The sequence below is a fragment of the Aulonocara sp. 'chitande type north' Nkhata Bay genome, linkage group LG20, assembly GCF_057382095.1.
Source record: "Aulonocara sp. 'chitande type north' Nkhata Bay isolate Kocher_YH1m ecotype deep benthic linkage group LG20, A_spYH_male_GT1.1, whole genome shotgun sequence".
NCBI lineage: Eukaryota > Metazoa > Chordata > Actinopteri > Cichliformes > Cichlidae > Aulonocara > Aulonocara sp. 'chitande type north' Nkhata Bay.
Window position 1 is genome coordinate 20,169,997 of NC_141363.1, and position 24,842 is coordinate 20,194,838.

Below are 24,842 nucleotides of genomic sequence, written 5' to 3' on the forward strand. Positions count from 1 at the left end.
CATGGTTATCACTCTATCCAATGGCTGTTAATAGCAGTTATCACTCCCAAGTATGGCTCAGATTGGCCCTCCTGTTCTGCAGCTTCACCCCAGCACAGTCTATCCTCCAGTTCCTGGGGCTTCTCCTGAACCTGCTCCTTCACCCATCCCTGTTCCCGGGGTGAGAGCGACCGGGGCCCGGCCTGCACCCGCGCCAGTTCCTCAGGTGGGGACAGCTGTAGGGCTGCAGCTATTGATTATTTTAGTAATGGAGTAATTATTTTTAAAATGTGCTGTTCAAATGAAGCTGGCTTGACTTGAATATTAATACTGAGTTGACAGAATCCACGTGTATTGCATAAAGACACATAAAAAGTAAAGACTTTATATCCATGTATCTGATAACAGGAGTTCTAAACTAAAACTCCTCCAGGTGACGGTGTCACGGCAGCTGCAGTTCCTCTAACAGCCACTTGGAGCTGACTCCAAAGTGAGTCAATATTTACAGTTTTCAGGGTTTGTGTTCATACTTTAAACCTGAGGCACTGAAACAAACCCAGGTGTGAATCCAGAGAGTCTCATGTGTGATGTGTGAGTGTAGAGTAGGTCTGGTCCTGGTCCCTGCCGGCTGGATCGAGGCTCTGGTAGGTCGAGTCTTCACGTGTAGAACCTGGAGTACAGTTCTCGTAGTGGACGTCCTGAAACAGAGACAAACATCTGTACCGTCCTGAGTCAGACTTGGTCAGCTGTGTGATGCTCACATACAGAACTCCTGAAGCATATTCAATGTTGTATCTGCCTCTCTGAGCTCTGTTATCAAGTGTAAGAACAAGAGTGTTTTCTCTTCCACATTCTCCTCTGCAGAAGAACGCTCTGTCTCCAGAGTGTTTAAAGGAACATCCAACTGTGAGAGAGCTTCCAGTTGTTAGGATGCCTGGGTCGTTGATCCAGGGTTTTTGAGTTTATTAATACTTCCGGCGCCCCCCGTGTGCGGCAGCCTGTTACAGCAGCTCTGCTCATTCTGAGTTTCTTTCTTTCTTATCTTTTTTCTCGTAATTTTTTTATAACTAACGTATTAGTAATTAGACTCTGCAACCATGTTCTACCGTTTTGTGCTAGTCGTTTTTCTCAGTTTATTTCTACTTTTTTCACCCGTGTCTGGGGACCCAGAGCAGAGATCCTTTGTTTACAGTAAGGATCAGCTGTTAGCGCTGAGTCCTGCAGCGGTACTGCCGGCGGACAGACCCGATATTCCCAGCGAGCTGAGGAGGAAAAGACGGGGGTGTCGTGCTGGGAAGGAGCGCCGTCGCCCGAGAAGGAGACGTTATCGACCATCTCTTCCTTCTGTAATTATTGGAAACGTAAGATCTTTGCCCAATAAGATGGATGAGCTCATGTCGCTAACCTGGTCACAGAGGGAGTACCGGCAATGTAGCATCATGATGCTAACGGAGTCGTGGCTAACATCGCTAACTCCGGACACAAGCGTGACACTACCGGGATTCCAGCTGCTGCGAGCGGACAGGACCAGAGACAGCGGTAAGAGGAAAGGAGGGGGACTGGCAGTTTTTGTGAACGACAGATGGTGTAACCCTGGGCACATCACTGTGAAAGAACAACTCTGCAGCAGAGACATTGAGCTGTTAGCCGTTAGCATGCGTCCGTACTACCTGCCCCGGGAGTTCTCGCATGTTATCGCGATAACAGCGTATGTCCCCCCCTCGGCCAACGCGGATGCAGCCTGTGACTCTCTCCACTCTGTGGTCAGCAGACTGCAAACACAATCTCCGAGAGCCCTTCTCATAATATCAGGGGACTTCAATCATGCCTCACTGGACTCCACACTGCCCACCTTCACCCAGTATGTGACCTGCCCAACCAGAGTCAATAAAACACTGGACTTACTGTATGCCAATGCAGAAGAGGCATACAGTTCATCACCTCTCCCTCCCCTGGGCAGATCTGATCACAACCTGGTGCACCTTGTCCCTGTGTATGAGCCCTTAGTGCGCAGGGAGCCACCAGCCACCCGCACAGTACAGAGATGGTCAGAGGAGAGCGAGGAGGCTCTTAAGGATTGTTTTGAGTCGACTGTGTGGGAGGTGATTTGTGATGACCACGGTGAGGACATCGACAGCCTTACTACATGCATTACTGACTATATTAATTTCTGTGTGGATAACACTGTACCTACCAGGACTGTGCGGTGTTTCTCCAACAACAAACCTTGGATTACCCCAGAAATTAAAACCGTCCTCAAGCAGAAGAGGAGGGCCTTCAAATCCAGAGACAAAGAGGAGTTGAAAAGGGTGCAGAGAGAGCTGAGGGGACTGATAAGGAATGGGAAGGACAGCTACAGGCAGAAGATGGAGAACCAGCTTCAACAAAACAACGTTGGTGAAGTCTGGAGAGGCCTCAGAACCATCTCGGGCCACAAACAGCAGAACTCTCTGCCTGGGAGGGATGTGAGATGGGCAAATGAACTGAATCATTTCTTCAACAGATTTGACTCAGCCATGAGGCAGTCTGCAACATCGGCTGCAGACTCACCCACCCCCACTGCTGCTGTTCCACCTCTGACACTTCACACCTCCTCTATTCACCCTGCTCACTCCCCCCCACCCCCAACAACAGCATCCAATACACACTCAACACAAGGCTCCAGCCTGTCTCTCTCAACCACCCAGGTTAGGAGGGAACTGAGGAGGATTAATGGCAAGAAGGCAGCGGGCCCAGATGGCATCAGCTCGAGGGTCGTCAGGTCCTGCGCGGACCAACTGTGTGGGGTGATGGAGCACCTCTTCAACCTGAGCCTGAGGTTGGGAAGAGTCCCACAGCTCTGGAAAACCTCCTGTGTTGTACCAGTGCCAAAGACTTCACGCCCCAAGGACCTCAACAGCTACAGGCCGGTGGCTCTGACATCCCACCTGATGAAGACCCTGGAGCGGTTGGTCCTGGCTCAGCTTCGGCGCCTAATAAGCTCATCACTGGACCCACTTCAGTTTGCCTACCAGCCTGGCATTGGAGCGGATGATGCCGTCATTCACCTCCTACATCGTTCCCTCGCTCACCTGGAGACCGCTGGAAGCACTGTGAGAATCATGTTCTTTGATTTCTCCAGTGCCTTCAACACCATTCTTCCCTCGGTTCTAAAGGACAAGCTGGTGAACTCTGGAGTGGACCATCACCTCACTACCTGGATCCTGGACTACCTCACCGACCGACCACAGTATGTGAGGACTCAGGGCTGTGTGTCGGACAGGGTCGTCTGCAGTACGGGGGCCCCACAGGGAACGGTTCTGGCTCCGTTCCTCTTCACCATCTACACTGCAGACTTCTCCCACAATTCCACCCAGTGCTTCCTGCAGAAGTTCTCTGATGACTCTGCAATAGTCGGCCTCATCACTGATGGGGACGACAAGGAGTACAGAGGTCTGACCCAAGACTTTGTGGACTGGTGCCAGCTGAACTACCTCCAGATCAACGCCAGTAAAACCAAGGAACTGGTGGTAGACTTCCGCAGGCACAAGCATTCTCCACTGCAACCACTGAACATCCAGGGTATGGACATTGAGGCTGTGGACAGCTACAGGTACCTTGGTGTTCATCTGAACAATAGACTGGACTGGACTCATAACTCAGACGCCCTCTACAGGAAAGGGCAGAGCAGGCTGTACCTGCTGCGGAGACTCAGGTCGTTTGGAGTGGAGGGCCCACTCCTGAAGACCTTCTATGACTCTGTTGTGGCTTCTGCTATCTTTTATGGCGTGGTCTGCTGGGGCGGCAGCATCTCTGCTGGGGACAGGAAGAGACTGAACAGGGTGATCCGAAGGGCCAGCTCTGTTCTAGGATGCCCTCTGGACCCAGTGGAGGTGGTGAGTGACAGGAGAACGGCGGCTAAGCTGTCATCCCTGATGGACAACATCTCCCACCCCATGCAGCAGACTGTGACAGCACTGAGCAGCTCCTTCAGTGGGAGACTGCGGCACCCACGGTGTGGGACGGAGAGATTTCGCAGGTCTTTCCTCCCCACTGCTGTCAGACTCCATAATAAAGATTTTAACTGATCAAGCACACACATCCACACATATGCAATAATACTAAGTGCAATAATCCTTTCTGTCATCGTTGTATTTTTACTCAGTTGTATATAGTATTTGTATTTGTATTCTATTTTTATCTTATTGTATATTTATTTTATTTTATTCTACTGTATATAGTATATTATTTTATTCTATTCTGTACAGTTGTGTACTGTATTTATTCTTATTGTATTCTAATTTTTGCCTCATAACTCTTGCACTGTCCACTTCCTGCTGTGACAAAACAAATTTCCCACGTGTGGGACTAATAAAGGTTATCTTATCTTATCTTATCTTATCTTATTATATTATTTATACTTTCTAGTCTTTGGTTTCTTTGAGTTCTGTCTTATGGTTTATGTCTGTCTTCTCTAGTTGTTCTGTCTCCCCTGTCACCTGTATCCCCTTGTCTAGTTCGCGTCTCTGTGTATCCTTAGTTCCTATATCCCCGTGTCCAGTCAGTGTTTGTGTCTGCCCTGGTCCCACGTCTCTGTTCCCTCTGTAGTGCCTGCATGTGAGTCTGTGTATTTGTTCAGTCTGTGTTATGTGTTTCCTGTTTTAAGGGCTCCTCCCCTTTTGCGAGTGTGGACGCTTCATCTCTTTGCTCCTTAAATGCTTTGCTTCTTTTATTGATTTTTATTGATTTTTATGCTGATTTATTCCCTTTTTTCCTGTATGAGCTTACCTGCGATAGCTTCTGGACACTTATAGATCATTAGGACTAAAGTGTTCTTAACAGAAACGGCAACATTTTTATAGTTACCTTATCCTCAGCGCTCCGTGTGTCTGTGGCCTAGACACAGCTGAAGCCTGATTACAGCATCTGGGCACCACAATAGCCTGGAAAGGTGCTAACCGCTAGGCTAACTAGCAACAAGATGCCTTCCCTCTCCACAGATGACTACCACAGCCTCCTGCAGAAGATTGCAGTACTGGAGACAAAAATTCATCGCTTAGAAGTAAACGTGGAGGTAAATGGACTGTGTGGAAATGAAACAACCTTGCCTTTGATTCAAAACAATGGCGATGAGCAAGCTAGTACACTGCTAAGGAGCACAGATAACATGACCAAGAAAGTAGACTCTGTGCATTATTATAAATCCTCAAGTGATAATCCCTCCTTGGACTGTCTTGGTGCAAAACCAAGACATAAATCATGTCTCCTGGAAGGGGGAGGACGTATCACAGGCAGGGCACAGCGAGCTGAAATCTCTGAAACCGACTGGCCTTCACTTCCTACGAGACAGAGAAGCTCTTCTACCCCTGTATACGGGAGGAAACAGGACTGGACAACCGCGAATAGGAAGGTTAACAACAAACCTCCAAAACAACTGAATGTGAAACTGCAGAACAGATTTGCTCCACTATCAAAGGACCCTGGATCTATATCGGACAACCATCCATCTAAAAGCAGCGAAGTAAGGTCTGAAAATAAAAGTGAAAGGCCACAGGGAAAGCTAAAGGCTAGGCCTGAAACTCTGATTGTGGGTGACTCTGCCGTAAAGGATGTACAAAGGATGTGCGGTAAGAACACTAAAGTCCTCTGCTTTCCTAACGATATGGTCAACAACCTGAAGGAGAGAATTCTTCAAATTGCAGATGAATATCCAACTGTGACAAACATTGTTCTGCATACAGGGTCAAACGATGTGTCCAAACAACAGTCGGAGGTTCTGAAACGGGACTTTACTGGATTATTAAATACTGTAAACTCTCTGAATGCAGCTGTATTCATCAGTGGACCTGTACCGCCGGTCAGAGGAGGAGACGAGAGATTCAGCAGGTTGTTTGCACTGAATAAATGGCTTATATCAGCATGTACTGACCACTCAGTGCATTTTATCAACAACTTTAATATTTTTTGGGAACGCAGGCATCTGTTTAAAGCAAATGGATTTAATTTTAACAAGTCAGGGGTGAAACTGTTCACCTCCAACTTGTTTTATTCCATACGTCATCCATCTGTGCTTGGTGCCAAGGCTGAGATAAACGAGGAGTTATCTCATAAAGAGGAACAAACAGTACTCCAAGAACAGACAAAGCCCAGCAGAAACCTTGAGGAGGAGCTCCATTTGCCCCCACCTGGGAAGAGCCTCAGAAAGGAGAGACATCTGAGGCAAGAAGAGGGGTCCCTATTTGCCTCCAACTCTCTCAACAACACCAACGACCAGGACCAGGACCAGGGACCACGATCTTCCCCAGTCCCCCAAACCCCTGACAGGCCATCACCCCCATCACCCTCCTCCCCCTCCCTTTCTCCCTCCTCCCCACACCTGAAATTCACTGAGGAGATGATGGAGCGGGTCAATGCTGGGCTCAGATCTACCCCCCGGCCCAATCCCTTATTGTCCCCCATAAAGCCCCCCACCAGAGCGGCCAAAGGTTCGCCATCGAGCCCCACCCTCAACAGAGCAATCGAAGTCACATTGCCCAGCCTCGCCCCCCTTAGTTCCTCCTTACCACCTTCATGCTCTGTCTCCGCAGTCTGATGTGTGATGTGTGAAGGGTCCGGGCTGTGAGGATTATGGCAGTGGTGACTTTTCCCAGGAGAAGCTGGGACCCTGTTTACTAGAAGGTTTTAAAATTTCTGTACTTTTAGGTGACAGGAGACATGTGGCCTGGTCAAAACACAGAGAGCTGCACTCTAAAAGATCTTTAAACATAGTAAACATACCTTGTGTGCCACAGACTGCTCCCAAACACGAGGGGACAAGTAATACCTCTAAAACACTTAAGTTGGCTTTATTAAACGTTAGATCTTTAGCTGGGAAAACATTTTTAATTAATGATTTAATCACTGAGCACAGCCTTGATTTTATGTTTTTAACTGAAACTTGGTTGGACCAAAGTAACAGTGGAGCTGTTCTCATCGAGACGACCCCTCCTAACTACAGTTTTATCAGTGAGGCCAGGGTGAGCAGGAGAGGAGGAGGGGTTGCTGTCTTATTTAATGAATCATTTCAATGTAAGCAGCTATCTCCTGGAATTTTTCAGTCTTTTGAATATGTGGCTTTACAGCTGAAGGCCCCATCCAAAGTTGTGTTTCTTAATGTTTACAGGCCTCCCAAATACTGCACAGACTTTTTTAATGACCTCAGTGAACTGCTGTCTGTGATCTGTGTTGATTTTGACTGTGTAATTATTGTTGGGGATTTTAACATCCATGTGGACAACCCTCAGGACAAAGGGACTAAAGACCTGAGTAACATTCTGGGCAACTTTGGGCTGACTCAGCATGTAACAGAGGCCACACATAATAGAGGACACACTCTTGACCTACTGATCTCCAAGGGCCTGAGCATTTCAAAGGTTACTGTGTCTGATGTGGGCCTGTCTGATCATTACTGTGTTTTCTTTGAAAGTAAAATCTCAGCCCACACAAATATATCAACAACAGTGGCCCCCCCACACTCCCTAGCAGATCATTACATGGAGAAACCTTTGGAATGCAAGCATGCTGATCCACACAGGTGTGCACACAGGTATGCACACACGGGTATTCACAGACGCGGACTAAAGCTTTCTTGGCTGCTGCCTCAAAGCACACTGTGCGCTGTCTATCTTGCGTGCTGCACAATATCGTTTATTACTTAGTAAATACTGATATCTATGACTAGCTAGTTTATTGTGATGGTGCTTTGTTTTCTCTATTATTATGTTGCTCTTTGTTGTTTGCTGTCTCCTCTGTTTGTTTGTTTGTTTGTTTGTTTGTTTTTTCTCCATACAGGTGACCCAGGAGTTTTTTTTTTTTTTTTTGTCTTTCTTCCCCCCCCTTCTCACCGTCTCTTCTCCCCTTTGGTTTTCTTTCTTTCTCTCCCCCTCTCTCTCTCATTCATTCCCCCTGTCCTATTTATTAAAAAAAAAAAAAAAAAAAAAAAAAAAATGACAAAGGATGAACTGAAGCTCTGCCATCACGTAATGTCGCATACTGCTGTTTCTGATGTCATTTAAAAAAAAAAAAACAAAAAAAAACAAAAAAAAAAAACAACAGTGATCACAAAACGGTGTATAACTGAACACAGTAGTGCAATTTTTAACCAGGTCTTCCCATTAACACCTGACCTGCCCAGAGGGTCAGTCAATGAGCTCGTCAATAGCTTCAATGCTAACATGTTAAATGTAATGGACACTATTGCTCCCATTAAGGTGAAGGTTATCTCTGGAAGGAAAAAGTCTCAATTCAATTCAATTCAATTCAATTTTATTTATATAGCGCCAAATCACAACAAAAGTCGCCTCAAGGCGCTTCATAGATACAGAGAAAAACCCAACAATCATATGACCCCCTATGAGCAAGCACTTTGGCGACAGTGGGAAGGAAAAACTCCCTTTTAACAGGAAGAAACCTCCGGCAGAACCAGGCTCAGGGAGGGGCGGCCATCTGCTGCGACCGGTTGGGGTGAGAGAAGGAAGACAGGATAAAGACATGCTGTGGAAGAGAGACAGAGGTTAATAACAGATATGATTCAATGCAGAGAGGTCTATTAATACATAGTGAGTGAGAAAGGTGACTGGAAAGGAAAAACTCAATGCATCATGGGAATCCCCCGGCAGCCTACATCTATTGCAGCATAACAAAGGGAGGATTCAGGGTCACCTGGTCCAGCCCTAACTATATGCTTTAGAAAAAAGGAAAGTTTTAAGCCTAATCTTAAAAGTAGAGATAGTGTCTGTTTCCCGAATCCAAACTGGAAGCTGGTTCCACAGAAGAGGGGCCTGAAAACTGAAGGCTCTCCCTCCCATTCTACTTTTAAATACTCTAGGAACAACAAGTAGGCCTGCAGAGCGAGAGCGGAGCGCTCTAATAGGGTGATATGGTACTACAAGGTCATTAAGATAAGATGGGGCCTGATTATTTAAGACCTTGTATGTGAGGAGCAGGATTTTGAATTCAATTCTGGATTTAACAGGAAGCCAATGAAGGGAAGCCAAAACAGGAGAAATATGCTCTCTCTTTCTAGTCCCTGTCAGGACTCTTGCTGCAGCATTTTGGATTAGCTGAAGGCTTTTCAGTGAGTTTTTTGGACATCCTGATAATAATGAATTACAGTAGTCCAGCCTGGAAGTAATAAATGCATGAACTAGTTTTTCAGCGTCACTCTGAGACAGGATATTTCTAATTTTAGAGATGTTGCGCAAATGGAAGAAAGCAGTCTTACATATTTGTTTAATATGTGCGTTGAAGGACATGTCCTGGTCAAAAATGACTCCAAGGTTCCTCACCGCGTTACTGGGGGCCAAGGTAATGCCATCCAGAGTAAGAATCTGATTAGATACCATATTTCTAAGATTTTCAGGGCCGAGTACAATAACCTCAGTTTTATCTGAATTAAGAAGCAGAAAGTTAGCGGCCATCCAGGTCTTTATGTCTTCAAGACATTCCTGCAGTTTAACTAATTGGTGTGTGTTATCTGGCTTCATGGACAGATAGAGCTGGGTGTCATCTGCATAGCAGTGAAAATGTATGCTATGTCTTCTAATGATACTGCCTAAGGGAAGCATGTATAATGTAAACAGAATTGGTCCTAGCACTGAACCCTGTGGAACTCCATAATTAACCTCAGTGTGTGAAGAGGACTCTCCATTTACATGTACAAACTGGAGTCTATTAGATAGATATGATACAAACCACTGCAGCGCAGTACCTGTAATACCTACAGCATGTTCTAATCGCTCTAATAGGATATTATGGTCGACAGTATCGAACGCTGCACTGAGGTCTAGCAGGACAAGCACAGAGATGAGTCCACTGTCAGAGGCCATAAGAAGATCATTTGTAACCTTCACTAAAGCTGTTTCTGTGCTGTGCTGAGCTCTGAAACCTGACTGAAACTCTTCAAATAAACCATTCCTCTGCAGATGATCTGTTAGCTGTTTGACAACTACTCTTTCAAGGATTTTTGATATGAAAGGAAGGTTGGAGATTGGCCTATAATTAGCTAAGACTGCTGGGTCTAGAGATGGCTTTTTGAGTAAAGGTTTAACTACAGTCAGCTTGAAGGCCTGTGGTACATAGCCGATTATTAGAGATAGGTTGATCATATTTAAGATCGAAGAATTAATTAATGGCAGGACTTCTTTGAGCAGTTTTGTAGGAATGGGGTCTAAAAGACACGTTGATGGTTTGGAGGAAGTAATTATTGAAGTTAACTCAGAAAGATCAATTGGAGAAAAAGAGTCTAACTTAATATCAATGGTACTAAGAGTAGCTGTAGATAATATTACATCTGTGGGATGATTATTGGTAATTTTTTCTCTAATGATAAAAATTTTATTTGTGAAGAAGTTCATGAAGTCATTACTAGTTAACGTTAAAGGGATGGTTGGCTCAAAAGAGCTCTGACTTTTTGTCAGCCTGGCTACAGTGCTGAAGAGAAACCTGGGGTTGTTCTTATTTTCTTCAATCAGTGATGAATAGTAAGATGTTCTGGCTTTGCGGAGGGCTTTCTTATAAAGCAGCAAACTATTTCTCCAGGCTAAATGATGATCCTCTAGATTTGTGACACGCCATTTCCTCTCCAGATTACGAGTCATCTGCTTTAGGGTACGTGTTTCAGAATTATACCACGGAGTCAGGTACTTCTGATTTGAGGCCTTAGTTTTCACAGGAGCTACAGTATCCAGAGTCGTACGTAGTGAGGAGGTGAAATTATTAACAAGATAATCGACCTCTGTTGGGGTAGCGTTCAGATAGCTGCTTTGCTCTGTGTTGGTACAGGGCATTGGAGATGATAACAGTGGGTGGATTATATTCTTAAACTTAGTTACAGTGCTTTCAGAAAGACATCTACTTTGATAAAGTCTACTCTTCACCGCTGTGTAATCAATTATTGTAAAAGTAAATGTTATCAGGAAATGATCAGACAGGAGAGGGTTTTCAGGAAACACTGTTAAATGTTCAGTTTCTATGCCATATGTTAAAACAAGATCTAGAGTGTGATTAAAGTGGTGGGTGGGTTCTTTTACATTTTGAGAGAAACCAATTGAGTCTAATAACAGATTAAATGCCATGTTGAGGCTGTCATTTTTAGCATCTACATGGATGTTAAAATCACCCACAATAATTATTTTATCTGAGCTCAGAACTAAATCAGATAAAAACTCTGAGAAATCAGACAGAAACTCTGTGTAAGGCCCAGGTGGACGATAGATGATAACAAGTAAGACTGGTTTCTGAGTTTCACAGCTGGGGTGGACAATGTTAAGCATCAGGCTTTCAAATGAATTAAAAGTCTGTCTTGGTCTTTCATTAATTAATAGGCTGGTGTGAAAAATTGCTGCCACACCTCCCCCTCGGCCTGTGCTTCGAGGTTTCTGGTAGTTAGAATGACTCGGGGGTGTTGATTCATTTAAACTAACATAATCATCCTGCTGCAACCAGGTTTCTGTAAGGCAGAGTAAATCAATTTGTTGATCAATTATTAAGTCATGTACTAACAGAGACTTGGAGGAGAGAGACCTAATATTTAATAATCCACATTTCACTGTTTTACTCTTTGGTTCAGATGTGGATACTGTATTGTTCTTTCTTTGTGATTGTTTATGTTTAAGTTGTTTGTTGCTGGTTTTTAGTTTGTTTTTTGTCTTTTTGGAAGCTGACACAGTCTCTATGGAGATGGGTTTTTGGGGGGGTAGCAGGAGGAGAGAAGCTGCAGAGAAGCGTGTAAGACTGCAACTCTGCTTCCTGGTCCCAACTCTGGATAGTCATATTTTGGGGGGTTTAATAAATTTGTCCATATTTCTAGAAATGAGAGCTGCTCCATCCAAAGTGGGATGGATGCCGTCTCTCCTAACAAGACCAGGTTTCCTCCAGAAGGTTTGCCAATTATCTATGAAGCCCACATCGTTTCTGGGACACCACTCAGACAGCCAGCAATTTAAGGAGAACATGCGGCTAAACATGTCACTCCTGGTCTGATTGGGGAAACTCCACACTGGTGAAAAATGAAAAAAGAGAGTGTAGGAAAGCTGAGCGCAGATGGAGAAAAACAAACCTCCAGGTTCATTATGACATTTATAAAGAGAAACTTCACAATTATAATTTACAACTGAGGAGTGCAAGGAGGTCCTACTTCTCTGACATCATCACTAAAAACAGCCATAATGCTCGGGTCTTATTTTCTACAGTTGACAGGCTAACAAACCCTCCTGTGTCAGTGGCAGCTGAACTTCATTCGACCATGGCCTGCAATGACTTTGCCAAATTCTTCACAGAAAAAATCCAAAAAATTAGACAAGCAATTGGTACATCAACAGCAGATCCAGGATATGTACTGTGTCCACCAAAAAACTGTTTAAACACCATCAAACAGTTTCAACCTATTAACAGCAAAGACCTGGAGGACATCTTAGGTCAACTGAACTCCTCCTCCTGCTGTTTAGATGTCCTGCCAACAAGTTTTTTCAAAAAGGTCTCAAAGACTTTAGAGTCAGACCTGTTACAGATCGTCAACTTTTCTTTATTATCAGGTGTGTTTCCAGAATCACTAAAAACTGCTGTAATCAAACCTATACTGAAAAAGGACAATCTTGACAAGACACAAATGAACAACTACAGGCCGATCTCAAATCTCCCGTTTTTAAGTAAGATCATTGAAAAAGCAGTTTCTCAACAGCTCAATTACTTCTTAAAACAGAATAATTGCTACGATGCCTTCCAGTCAGGTTTTAGACAGAACCACAGCACTGAAACCGCTCTGACCAAAGTGTTTAATGACATATGTCTGAATACAGACAGTGGAAAAATGTCAGTCCTAGTTTTACTGGATCTCAGTGCAGCATTTGATACAGTTGACCACAACATATTACTCAAACGACTGGAGAACTGGACAGGTCTTTCAGTAACTGTACTAAACTGGTTCAAAACATACGTAGAAAACAGGAAATACTTTGTATCAATAGGTAACTTCACATCTGAGCAGACAAGTATCACATGTGGAGTTCCCCAAGGTTCCATCTTGGGACCCCTTCTGTTTAACATTTACATGCTCCCACTGGCACAGATTATAAACAACAACAAAATAAACTATCACAGCTATGCAGATGACACACAAATATATATCACAATGTCACCAGGAGACCAAGGCCCTGTACAGGCTCTTGGTAAATGCATCGAGGAAATTAATGACTGGTTGTGCCACAATTTTCTCCAGCTAAACAAAAACAAACTGAAGTAATAGTCTTTGGCGCCAAAGAAAAACGATTACAGGTCACCAGAGAACTTCAATCTATACATCTAAAAACCACAAACCAGGCGAGAAATTTGGGTGTAGTGATGGATGCAGACCTAAACTTAGAAAAACACATTAAGACAATAACAAAGTCAGCTTACTATCACCTCAAGAATATTTCAAGGATAAAAGATCTGATGTCTCAACAGGACCTGGAAAAACTAGTCCATGCATTCATCTTTAGTAGGCTTGATTACTGTAACAGCATCTTTACAGGTCTACCTAAAAAATCAGTCAGACAACTACAGCTCATTCAGAACGCTGCTGCTCGAGTCCTCACTAAGACCAAAAAAGTGGACCACATCAGTCCAGCTCTGAGGTCTTTACACTGGCTGCCAGTCCGTCAGAGGATAGACTTTAAAGTTCTGATGCTGGCCTATAAAGCTCTGAATGGTTTAGGACCAAAATACATCAGTGACCTCCTGACCCAGTATGAACCATCCAGATCCCTCAGGTCATCTGGATCCGGTCTTTTATCAGTTCCCAGAGTCAGAACCAGACACGGAGAAGCTGCATTCAGCTTTTATGCTCCTTATATCTGGAACAAACTCCCAGAAAGCCTCAGATCAGCTGAAACACTCAGTTTATTTAAATCCAGGTTGAAGACTCACCTGTTCTCAGCTGCATTTGAATAAAACACCAAATCCACACTTTTAAGCTTAAATTTCAAAACTTACATTAACTACTGATTTTATCTACTGTTCTGATTTTATCTTAAATTTCAAAACTTACTGATTTTATCTACTGTTTTGATTTATCTGTTTTGATTTTATATACTGTTTTGTTTGTTTGTTTGTTTGTCAAGTGGGTTTAGAGCTCTGGGTAGCTCCCCAACTGGGTCTAGAGAGTATTTTAAATTCAGGGAATTTAAAATAGAAAGTAGCTCGTCCACAGGACTGGTAGCTCCCCTTACGATAAGGGTTCAGATCGCGCGAACAGGTGTGAATATGAATGTGTGTGTTTAGTTAGTTTGTTTGTTTGCTTGTTTTAATCAATTTTAAATCATGCTTTTTATTTGTTTTTGTTTCTCTGTAAAGCACTTTGAATCACCTTGTTGTTGAATTGTGCTATACAAATAAATTTGCCTTGCCTTGCCTTGCCTTAATTTGAAGGTCTCTGTCTTATCTCAGTGTGTTCAGTTTACGCTTCTTTGGTCTCGTCAGTTCTGATTTGTCCCAGCTGTGTTTCCCTCCTGTTACTCATTCCCTGATTGCTCCCTCTGTGTATTTAAGCCCTGTGTTTCTCTGTGTCCGTGTCGCGATCTACCGTTTATTTTGCTGTGTGTTTTGTCAGTCCGCCGGTGTTAGTTTATTTTGAGTTTTTCCCAGTTATGTTATGTTTGAGTTCAATATTAAAGCTGTTTCGGTTTAAGTTTGTCTCTGGAGTCTGCACCTTGGGTCCTATTCCTGTTTGCACACAGCCGTCACTTAACACCAGTTTCTTTATCAAAGTGTTTCAGCTGATCATCGTTTCCATCCAGCAGTGCTGTTAAAGAGACAAACGATCAATAGTTACTATCAGTGCTGAAGATGATGCAGTCTGATCACAATAACTCCAGTTTGATCCACAGTTACACTGGGAGCTGCCCAGTTCAACCAGTCTGACAGAGGAACTGTTGAACTAAGTGAGATTTAAACGGCTTCATCATCAGACTGATTGGATTCATGAAAAATCAGCTTTTATGACAAGTATAGACTCTAAACTGTGAACCCTTCATGGTTTTAAGTACATTTAAAGTCTGGATGGACGTTTGTGTTGTGAATGTGATTTTCACACATTCATTGAGGAAGAATCCATTTTGCTGTGAGGGGAACTCTTGGAAAGATCAAACTGACGACACAGAAGCAAAAACTCATCAAAGAAAATCAAAGTTACATCAGGAAATCTTCTTTCATTCATCAGCGTCTGTTTCTGACATCAACATTTCATTCACATCATTATCAGCTGACACACTCACTAATATTCACACACACTCGTGTCCCAGCTGCAGTTCATCGGTTACTTAGAGGAGTCCAAATGTAACCAACAGTTGACAGAAGAACAAACTTCAGCTTCTTTAAACCGTCAGCAGCTGTCAGTGAAACTCAAACTTTGCTTCAGGAACAGAAACTAAACATTTCCACAGCTGAAACAGAAACTCACCTTCAGCAACAACGATCACAAACTGTGTGAGTGAAGCTGATGATGAAGATCCACCCAAACCACAGCTGTACTGTCCAGAGTCAGACTCAGTCAGCTTTGAGATGCTCACAGATAAAACATGAGAACCAGTCCATTCATATTCAATGCTGTATCTGCCTGTTTGAGCTCTGACATCAGTTGTATTAATGAGAATGTTTTCTCCTTCACATTCTTCTCTGCAGAACATCTTCCATGTTCCTGGAGACTCAAAGGAGAATCCAGCTTTCAAATCTCCTCCAATGACTCCATAGTGAAGAATCTGAGCATCGGTGACTTCAGGGTTTCCCTCCTGCAGAGCTGTTGGAAACATGAACCATCAACAGTTACTGTTTGTACTTCCTGTAAGAAGCTGCAGTCTGATCACAACATTCACACACAGACACACTGAGACTAAAGTCTGAATAACAACAATGATTCATGTCAAATACATTTTGTTGTCTAAAGTGGTGGAAAATCTTCTTCCAGTCGACACGACTCAAAATATATCTGAACATGTTTCCTATGCATGAATAAAATGACAATAAAAGATGAAGATAAACAAAACATGTAAATGACTCATAACTCCTCTGTGTGGTACTTGTAGTAATTATATGTTGAGAGATTGAAGCAACAGCTCAACATGCAAGTTTTTCATGTGTTTCATCCACAGGAAGTGATGTCATCATTTAGTTTAAATGTACTGCTGGTGTCAAAGTTCATGAAGCAACAACAAAAACAGTGATGAAGTTTTTATTTGTTGTAACTTTGTTTTACTGTGGGTGATCGTGGCTCAAGAGTTGGGAGTTCACCTTGTAATCTGAAGGTTGCTGGTTCGAGCCCCGGCTTGGACAGTCTCAGTCGTTGTGTCCTTGGCCAAGACACTTCGTTTTTTTTTTTTTTTTGAGGACGTAACAAATACTTGCAATGAACGACATGTTATTGAGTAATTTATGACTCTATTTTAAAGCTCTGAAGCCAAACTCAGCAGCTGATGTGAGTCAGTTACTTTATGTGAATGATTTCAGTTCATTCCAGCATTTAAACTCTGTGCAGTCGTATTTCTGTTCAGCTCCAACAGGACAAACAAGAAGAATTAGCAAATAACTTTTCACACAACTCTGGGTTTGAAGATGCTGACAGATTTCACTCACAGGTTTATATTTGTCTGCAGGAAGTGATGTCATTTTGTCAAATCTATATGCACTGTGGGAGTGAACTGTGAATAGTCACAGTGAAGAAACATGAACATGTAACAGTAAAAGCAACAAAATGTGTTTTTGTCTTTCAAAGAAAAATTCATTGACTTGATCAACAAGTTTGTATTTTCAAATAATAACTGAAAGTATCAGGTGGAGTTTTTACTTTGATATTACAGGTTATTTTGAGGACGTAACAAACACTTGTAAGAAACCATCTTTGAAAGGACGAATCCTAAAGCCAAAGTGAGCAGCAACATGTCCATGAATGTCTCACTGTGATGGTTTCTTCTGTCCATACTGGCCACAAACACATCCATGAAATCATGAATAAAAGCAGTTTGAATGGAAGAAGCGTCCATGAAAGTGACTCATAGCTGACTCTGATCATCATGTTTAACAACAGAAACATGTTGAAGAAGGAGAGTGACAGAAAGAACAAGTGAATGTACTCACAAAGGAAGAAGCAGCAGATCAGAGTGTGACGGACTTTCATGATGAGGCTCTGATGGTTCACTGCTGCCTCTCTTCTTCTTCACTGGAAACCAGGAACTTGTGACGCCTCACTTCTCTGACTGAAGGAGTCCCTCCTCCAAACACCACAGCACCTCTACACTCCTCATTTGTCTGAAACAGTTGCAACTTCCTGTTAAAACATATTTAACCAGTCTGAGTTTAACATGCGCCTGAAGAGGGAAACAAACATGAATGCTGCATCAAAGCAGTGAGTGAGCATTTGATAGCTATTCTTTTATTGGACATTTTTTCAGATTGAAATCTCATATGCAGTGTAGTGACTAACGCGTCATTAAGTAACGTGTTACAGTAACTAGGTTATTATTGTTGTAAAGAGCACGGTAACTAGTTATTATGCCAAAATCAGGAACTCCTTAATCATTACTGAGATTTAGATAGAGTTGTTATTCGTTACTTCTCGCGGTGGCTATTGTGGAGCTTCCACAGATTCAGTAACATTAGCAAGTGGTGGAAGCCAGCAGGTGGATGAGGGAAAGGGGAGGCAGGAGGAGAGACCCGAGGAGGCTGCCGGTCCGAGTGTCAGGTGAACTGAACTTCAGGTAAGAAGTTATGACCTGCAGTCTATCTGGGTCAGATATAAACCAAGTTTAGGTGGAGTTTATTTTAGCTGTGCTGACTTTTTACAGTCAGTTACAATAACTCGTACTGCGTACTAGCTAGCATGGGTGGGTGCTATGATGTTACTGATAGTGAACTTTTTTTTCATAAGGTTAGTTAGTAGAGTTGCCAATGGCTCCTTAAAAATGGAGTCATCTCGTTATCAGAGAAAATATTATGCGTTTTGTATTGAGCTGAAAAGAAATGCAGTTTGTCCCGGACTTCAGCTACAATGAAAAAGACACAAAGCTGGATTTTTTCTGTCTTTGCTGCACAGCTGCCTCTTCTTCTCTCATTCTCTCCCCTCTCTCCTGTTTCTACTTCAATCATGAAACTGATCAATGATCAGCTGATCGTCTCTCTTGTTTGTTTATCGCCCAATTTGCGCTAGAAAGAGGAGACCAGCAGATGAACAACATGCACATTATCTTTTCCTTTCTATTGGTAGGTGGCACAGTGCACTTGTGGCAAGTAAGCAAGCTAGAAGACTGGCAGTCTGGCTGGTATCCAGTTACAGAAGCAACACGTTAACAAGAGAATTCTGAGTAAAACCAAAGTTACTTTCCCTAGTAACTAGTTACTTTGACAGTAATGAGTAACTTGAAGTAATTGATTTACTTTTGATAGAAGTAACTAGTAATGTAAGTACGTTACTAACTTAAAGTAACTTTCCCAACACTGATTAACATACAGTCATATAGTGAATGATATTAGGGGATTCCCAATATCACATCAGTTTTGACCTTTGACCTCTTCTTCAAGGTCAGACAAGTTTAAACTTTCATGAGATCAAAGTTTTATGAAACATATTTTATCTTTAAACACTCCGAGAAGTCAGCTGAGACTGAAGAAGAGACTTTGAGTGACATCATCAAAGACCCCAGTCACCCATCACATGGACTCTTCACCCTCCTGCCCTCTGGGAGGCGCCACAGGAGCCTCCGGACTAAGACCACCAGGTACCGGAACAGCTTCTTCCCCACAGCTGTCAGACTCCTGAACTCTGCCTCCTGACATCTGACCCACGTTAAACTCATGGACTGAACATACACACACCCACAATGGACAACTGTACCCTCAAACACAATAATAACATGGACTGAACCACCACTCACAACCACCAGCACTTTATATAGCCTCTGTAGAAACTATCTACACCCTCACTTATCTTAACTGCACTACTGTATAGCTCTGTGTAAATAATCATTCTGTACATTCGATAATCTTTAATCCTACAACTGTTTACAACTTGCATAGTTCCCATTTCTGTATAGCTGTATATCTCAGATTCTGTAAAGTTATTTATTTCATATTCTGTATAGTTTTTCATATTATATCCTGTTCATAGCCTGTACATAGCTTGTACTCACTACAGCCTGTACATACTTATAGTTATAGAATATTCACAACATACTTCATACCGTGTACATTATAACATACCATAATAGACCCATTTCTGTAATATACTCACATATCTATATTATTGCTAATATATATTGTAATATATCTATATCACTAAAGCACTTCTGGATGGATGCAAACTGCATTTCGTTGCCCTGTACCTGTGCATGTGCAATGACAATAAAGTTGAATTCTATTCTATTCTATTCTATTCTAACATGTTTCCCCCACTGAGAACACAACAGCCCAAAGAACACAATCAACTTTCTGGAAGATCCTTACATGGATGATCGAGCATGCATCAGGACACCTTAATAAACACCTTTTCAGACTAAATCTGGTGTTAAAGTCTTACTGATGGGTGCTTTAATACTTTACAGTTTTTTCTGAATGCTTAAACCCTAACTGTGATTCCTGTAGCACAATCTCTAAAACTATTCAGACTTATAGCAAAACCACTCACTGAGTTTGCAAAACTAAAAGCACAAAAACTGCTTTGCACTCAGTTTGCAATTTTGTAACACACACTTTGCAAAACTGTAGGCACAATTCACTGCACAACACTCAATTACCAAATTTCCAACACACTCCTAGCAAAAGTATACACATGTATGGCTATCATTAACTCTAATTTGCCAACTGTCTGGCACACTTTCACATGTGAAAACTTCTTTAGATAATTAGTTCACTTTGCAATCAGCCTAAGCACTATAATACAGGTAAGCTGTGTGTGCGGAGTACAATGGAGGGAGCAGGAAGAGTGAGAAGTAGAGGAGGCCGAGGAAGAGGACGTGGAGGGGAAGAAGTAGGATGAAGAGGACGACAAGGACAAGGAGGAGCAAGAGGAAGACGAGGAGGGGGGAGAGGAAGATGAGGAGGGGGGAGAGGAAGGGTAGGAAGAGTAAGAAATAGAATTGCTGATGACATCAGAGCTACAATAGTGGACCATGTAATCAACCGTGGAATGACCCTGAGGGTAGCTGGCCAACGGGTCCAGCCTAACTCGAGCCGCTACACTGTAGCAAGCACCATAAGGACATCTTGAAATGAGAATCGGTGAGTACAGTCACTTCGCACAAAGATTTGTAGCACTGCCGTATGCCAATGAGAAACACACCAATACCATTGATGTAAAAATACTGAAATTGTTACTTTACAGAATTGCTAGATGACCAGATGCTGGGGGCAGAGGAAGCATGTTCACTGCAGACCAAGTAACCCATATAGTCATTATGGCGATTGCAAATAATCCTATACTTGGAAATAAACACTTGTGTTTGTTTTGATGTGTTTGAATAAACACCAGTACTTGAAGTTTGGATCCCTCTATGCTTATGGATCTATGACAGAAGTATGAGCTCAAACTGACATAGCCTACCTTGTGCACAGAGAAAGCAAAAGCCAGATGTGTTTTGTATTCATACCATCAGTGTGCAGTTGGCGCATTGTGTGCTTAGTAGATGATGGCTTGTGTGTACTGTTTGATACGGAAACACCATTTTTACGAAGGTGTGAAGAGTTAATCTAGCTGTGTTTGCTTTTGCAAGAGAACTACAATGTTTTGATTATTGGGTGACAGTCAAAGGAGCTTGCAAAGAAAAGCGTCTGGACTTCTTTAAGTTGCTTGAAGACGTTTCACCTCTCATCCGAGAAGCTTCTTCAGTTCTAAGGTCAAATGGTGGAGAGTCCCAGATATAAACCTAGTGGGAGTGACCTCCCACAGAGGGACAAAAGGACCCCCTGATGATCCTCTAATCGCCTGAGCCAAGGTGGGAAACTGGGCGTGGGTCCCAATCAGCCGGAGTTTCGGGTGTGTTCATTGTGAAACCTGGCCCCACCTTATCATGCGAATTCCTGAGGTCAGATGGCCCAGGATGTGAGTGGGCGTTAAAGCGTCTGGGAAGGATCTCAAAACTGGATTATAGATGGCAGAGAGTTGGTGTCGTAAGCCCCGCCTCTGTTCAAAGATGGTCGCTCACAGTGGACATAGATGCTTCTTTCACTCCTCTTTCAAACCATCTGTCCTCTCTGTCCAAAATGTGAACATTGGCATCCTCGAAAGAGTGACCTTTGACCTTTAGATGCAGATGGACTGCTGAGTCTTGTCCTGTGGAGGTGGCTCTTCTGTGTTGTGCCATGCACTTGTGACTCAGCAGTCCATCTGCATCTTAAGGATAAAGGACACTCTTTCGAGGATGCCAATGTTCACATTTTGGCCTCAGGGTCATTCCACGGTTGATTACATGGTCCACTATTGTAGCTCTGATGTCATCAGCATTTCTATTTCTTACTCTTCTTACCCTTCCTCTCCCCCCTCCTCATCTTCCTCTCCCCCCTCCTTGTCTTCCTCTCCCCCCTCCTCGTCTTCCTCTTGCTCCTCCTTGTCCTTGTCGTCCTCTTCATCCTACTTCTTCACCTCCACGTCCTCTTCCTCGGCCTCCTCTACTTCTCACTCTTTCTGCTCCCTCCATTGTACTCCGCACACACAGCTTACCTGTATTATAGTGCTTAGGCTGATTGCAAAGTGAACTAATTATCTAAAAAAGTTTTCACATGTGAAAGTGTGCCAGACAGTTGGCAAATTAGTGTTAATGATAGCCATACATGTGTATACTTTTGCTAGGAGTGTGTTGGAAATTTGGTAATTGAGTGTTGTGCAGTGAATTGTGCCTACAGTTTTGCAAAGTGTGTGTTACAAAATTGCAAACTGAGTGCAAAGCAGTTTTTGTGCTTTTAGTTTTGCAAACTCAGTGAGTGGTTTTGCTATAAGTCTGAATAGTTTTAGAGATTGTGCTACAAGAATCACAGTTAGGGTTTAAGCATTCAGAAAAAACTGTAAACACCGGGCGATCGCGGCTCAAGAGTTGGGTGTTTGTCTTGTAATCGGAAGGTTGCCGGTTCGAGCCCCAGCTCGGACAGTCTTAGTCGTTGTGTCCTTGGGCAAGACACTTCACCCTCCCGCCTACTGGTGTTGGCCAGAGGGGCCGATGGCGCGATATGGCAGCCTCGCCTCTGTCAGTCTGCCCCAGGGCAGCTGTGGCTACACCTGTAGCTTCCTCCACCAGTGTGTGAATGAATAGTGGAGATGTAAAGCGCTTTGAGGGCCCTGAAAAGCACTATATAAATGCAATCCATTATTATTATAGAGAAAACAAGTTTTTTTTTCTTTTCTCTCTCATTGGTTATTAAAGGAACTTTAATATATTTTAATTCCACCTGACACCTCCACAGGGTTTCAATATAAAGAGTTCAGAGAGTTGAAGACATCCCAGCACAATGCAGAGGCCATCAGGGAAGGTCCAGTCTGGTTTGTGTTGTCATGTTTGTATGTTAAACAGTGAAAATGCTCCTTAAGTTTTAATCAAGTCACTCATTACAAATCATTGTTTTTAAGTAAACAAAATCGAGTTCTATTCATTGCACATAAATGTCACGATCTGGGGAAAACGCATGGATGGTTTTTGATAAATTGGCACGCCCGTGTAGCGTGCTGGCTAGAGCCACATGCGGCAAAGGTTAACAATGGGTTGCAAGAGGAACGCAGCTACTTTAGTAACATCCCGTGCACTGATCACAGATGAGAGAATGAACAAAGTGAAGAAACACTTGCAGCACCTGAGGTGAGCGGAAGCTGACGCACGCTGCTCCAGGGAGGAGCTTGATATCCATGTCGTAGGAATGATGCGGGGGTAAGGTAGACCGTCGCTTCTTACTGAAGACTTTGGAGAGATCGTGATAGACCTGAGGGATCTTGTCCAGCCAATGGGCTCTGGAAGAGGAGCTTCTGTGGAATCCATTCTGGTCTTAGGAAAGAGGCAACAATGTAGACACTGGAGACCCCGGCCCAAGATCTGACACAATGACAAGGAGATATGGGAGTCATGTCAACAGAGCCAGGGATAGCACAGAATGAGAGGAGAGGAAGTGGAGAAAAAAAGAAACTGGATCTCCTCCTGGTGGTCCCTGATGGACATGCTGTGTCTGGAACTGAATGGGGTAGGCTTAGTTGGACGTGGAGTAGACCAGCTAAGTTCTGGTCGATGAAGTTTTCAGCTGGCTATGGTCTCGGAGAGCCTCAAGAGGAGAACTGTTGGTGTTTCAGGTGAAACGTTACCTCAACCTGGAAATGAGAGGGGTTTGAGGGGTGGGATGTAGAGGACACTAGGGGCGACGATGTCCGGCCGGCTTCGGGTAGCCTCCCCAGTTTCATGGGCTTCTCAGTGGAGTTAGCAGCTGCTCCTTCAGAAGAGGGAGGAGGTGGAGGAGGTGTAGAAGTCAAAGCCCTGATGTCAGAGACAACACAACAAACACCTGAAAACTGTGTGTGCTGCAGCACTGAACAAATTAAAATCTTATGGTCTGATACACGTTATTTGTGCATTTACTTTCTGTTTTTGTTGTTTGTGTGGAGTTGTATTTTTCTGCACACTTGATATAATGTTTGGTAGCTTTCAAAAACAGCCAACAGTTTCAAAGATGTAAGAAAATAAAAAGTTACAAACCTAATAAAAATGAAGGAAGTAACATTCTGGAAATTCAATGAATGCCAGCAACCTCTGCTAGAGAAGTTACAATTCAGAAGAACAACCACAACATAAATGAGAACATTGCTGCGAAAAATAAGCTTCGTTCCTCTTTGTTCTAACCATGAATCAGTTTCACATGCTGATATTCATATGCAGCTGCTGGTGTTACCCCCACCCTCCCTTTTCTCCTGTATTTTAAATGAAATAGTCCATGAGAAAACATCAGTCCTCTGACACCTGACTGCAAACTGACAACGCTCACTTTCTTTAGCTGATCTGAAGTTAGGTTAATATGACATATTACATTACTTATCTGAGAAAAATAAAGTCAAAATACAGCTGTATGAAACCTTACACCATTACCACAGGAATTAAATGGATAAGTAGGAGCCAGGTACTGCAAATCAAATGCAGCCTTTTGGGTTTTACTTACCTGGATGCATAAAGACATAAAAGACTTAACATTAAGAACCATAAATACTGATATGACTGCGTTAACAATTCAATTAGTCTTGATGATTAAATTAGTTCTGATTGATTCTAGAAATCTAAAATGATTGATTAACTTTATTGTGCAAAGTGCAAATATCGACAAGAATCCACTTTTTACAGAATTGAGGCTAAACTTTAAATTGAAATTCATGGAAAACATGATAATTTTAAGAGTTTTGTAAGATTTTCAACCTTGAGAGCTGGTTTAACTACAGGCAGCTTTATGAATACTGGCCTTGGTACCTTCTCCAGTAGCTTTTGCATTGGTTATACATGACACCAGTGCTGCACAGCAGAACAAGCTGGGCCCATGATCACTCTTTAAGTTGTCACTGCAGAAGTTTACACCCTTCGATCCACTTTCAATAACAGTGTAATTGCAAAGTGTACATGAATGAGCAGTGAACCTCAAGCCCAGATGCATAAACCTCTGACTCATTTCTGTTTCTACATCGTCAGTTTGTTTCTTCACATCCTCTTCTTGGGTCCTTCATAGTCCCTCCCACCACGTATGTGTTCAGAGGAGTGGAAAGAGAGAGGAGTCAAAGCAAGAGATTTTTAACAGAGCTCCAATGAAACAGTAAACCATCAGAGCCTCGTTATGAACACCCTTCACAGTTTGATCTACTTCTTCTTCGTTTG

The 24,842-nt window shown here is 43.0% G+C and overlaps 1 protein-coding gene across 1 annotated transcript; it reads right to left on the reverse strand.

Annotated features, from left to right (window-relative positions):
* Nucleotides 1-521: 521 nt before the first annotated feature.
* LOC147305494 (polymeric immunoglobulin receptor-like) lies at nt 522-17,258 on the reverse strand. The gene is made up of 4 exons (XM_086277916.1): nt 17,104-17,258; nt 15,434-15,769; nt 14,719-14,776; nt 522-894 (listed from the first exon to the last, which is right to left on the reverse strand). The coding sequence occupies exons 1-4, from the start codon at nt 17,141-17,143 to the stop codon at nt 558-560; spliced, it is 771 nt and encodes a 256-aa protein (XP_086134042.1). The 5' UTR covers nt 17,144-17,258; the 3' UTR covers nt 522-557.
* Between the last annotated feature and the right edge of the window lie 7,584 nt (nt 17,259-24,842).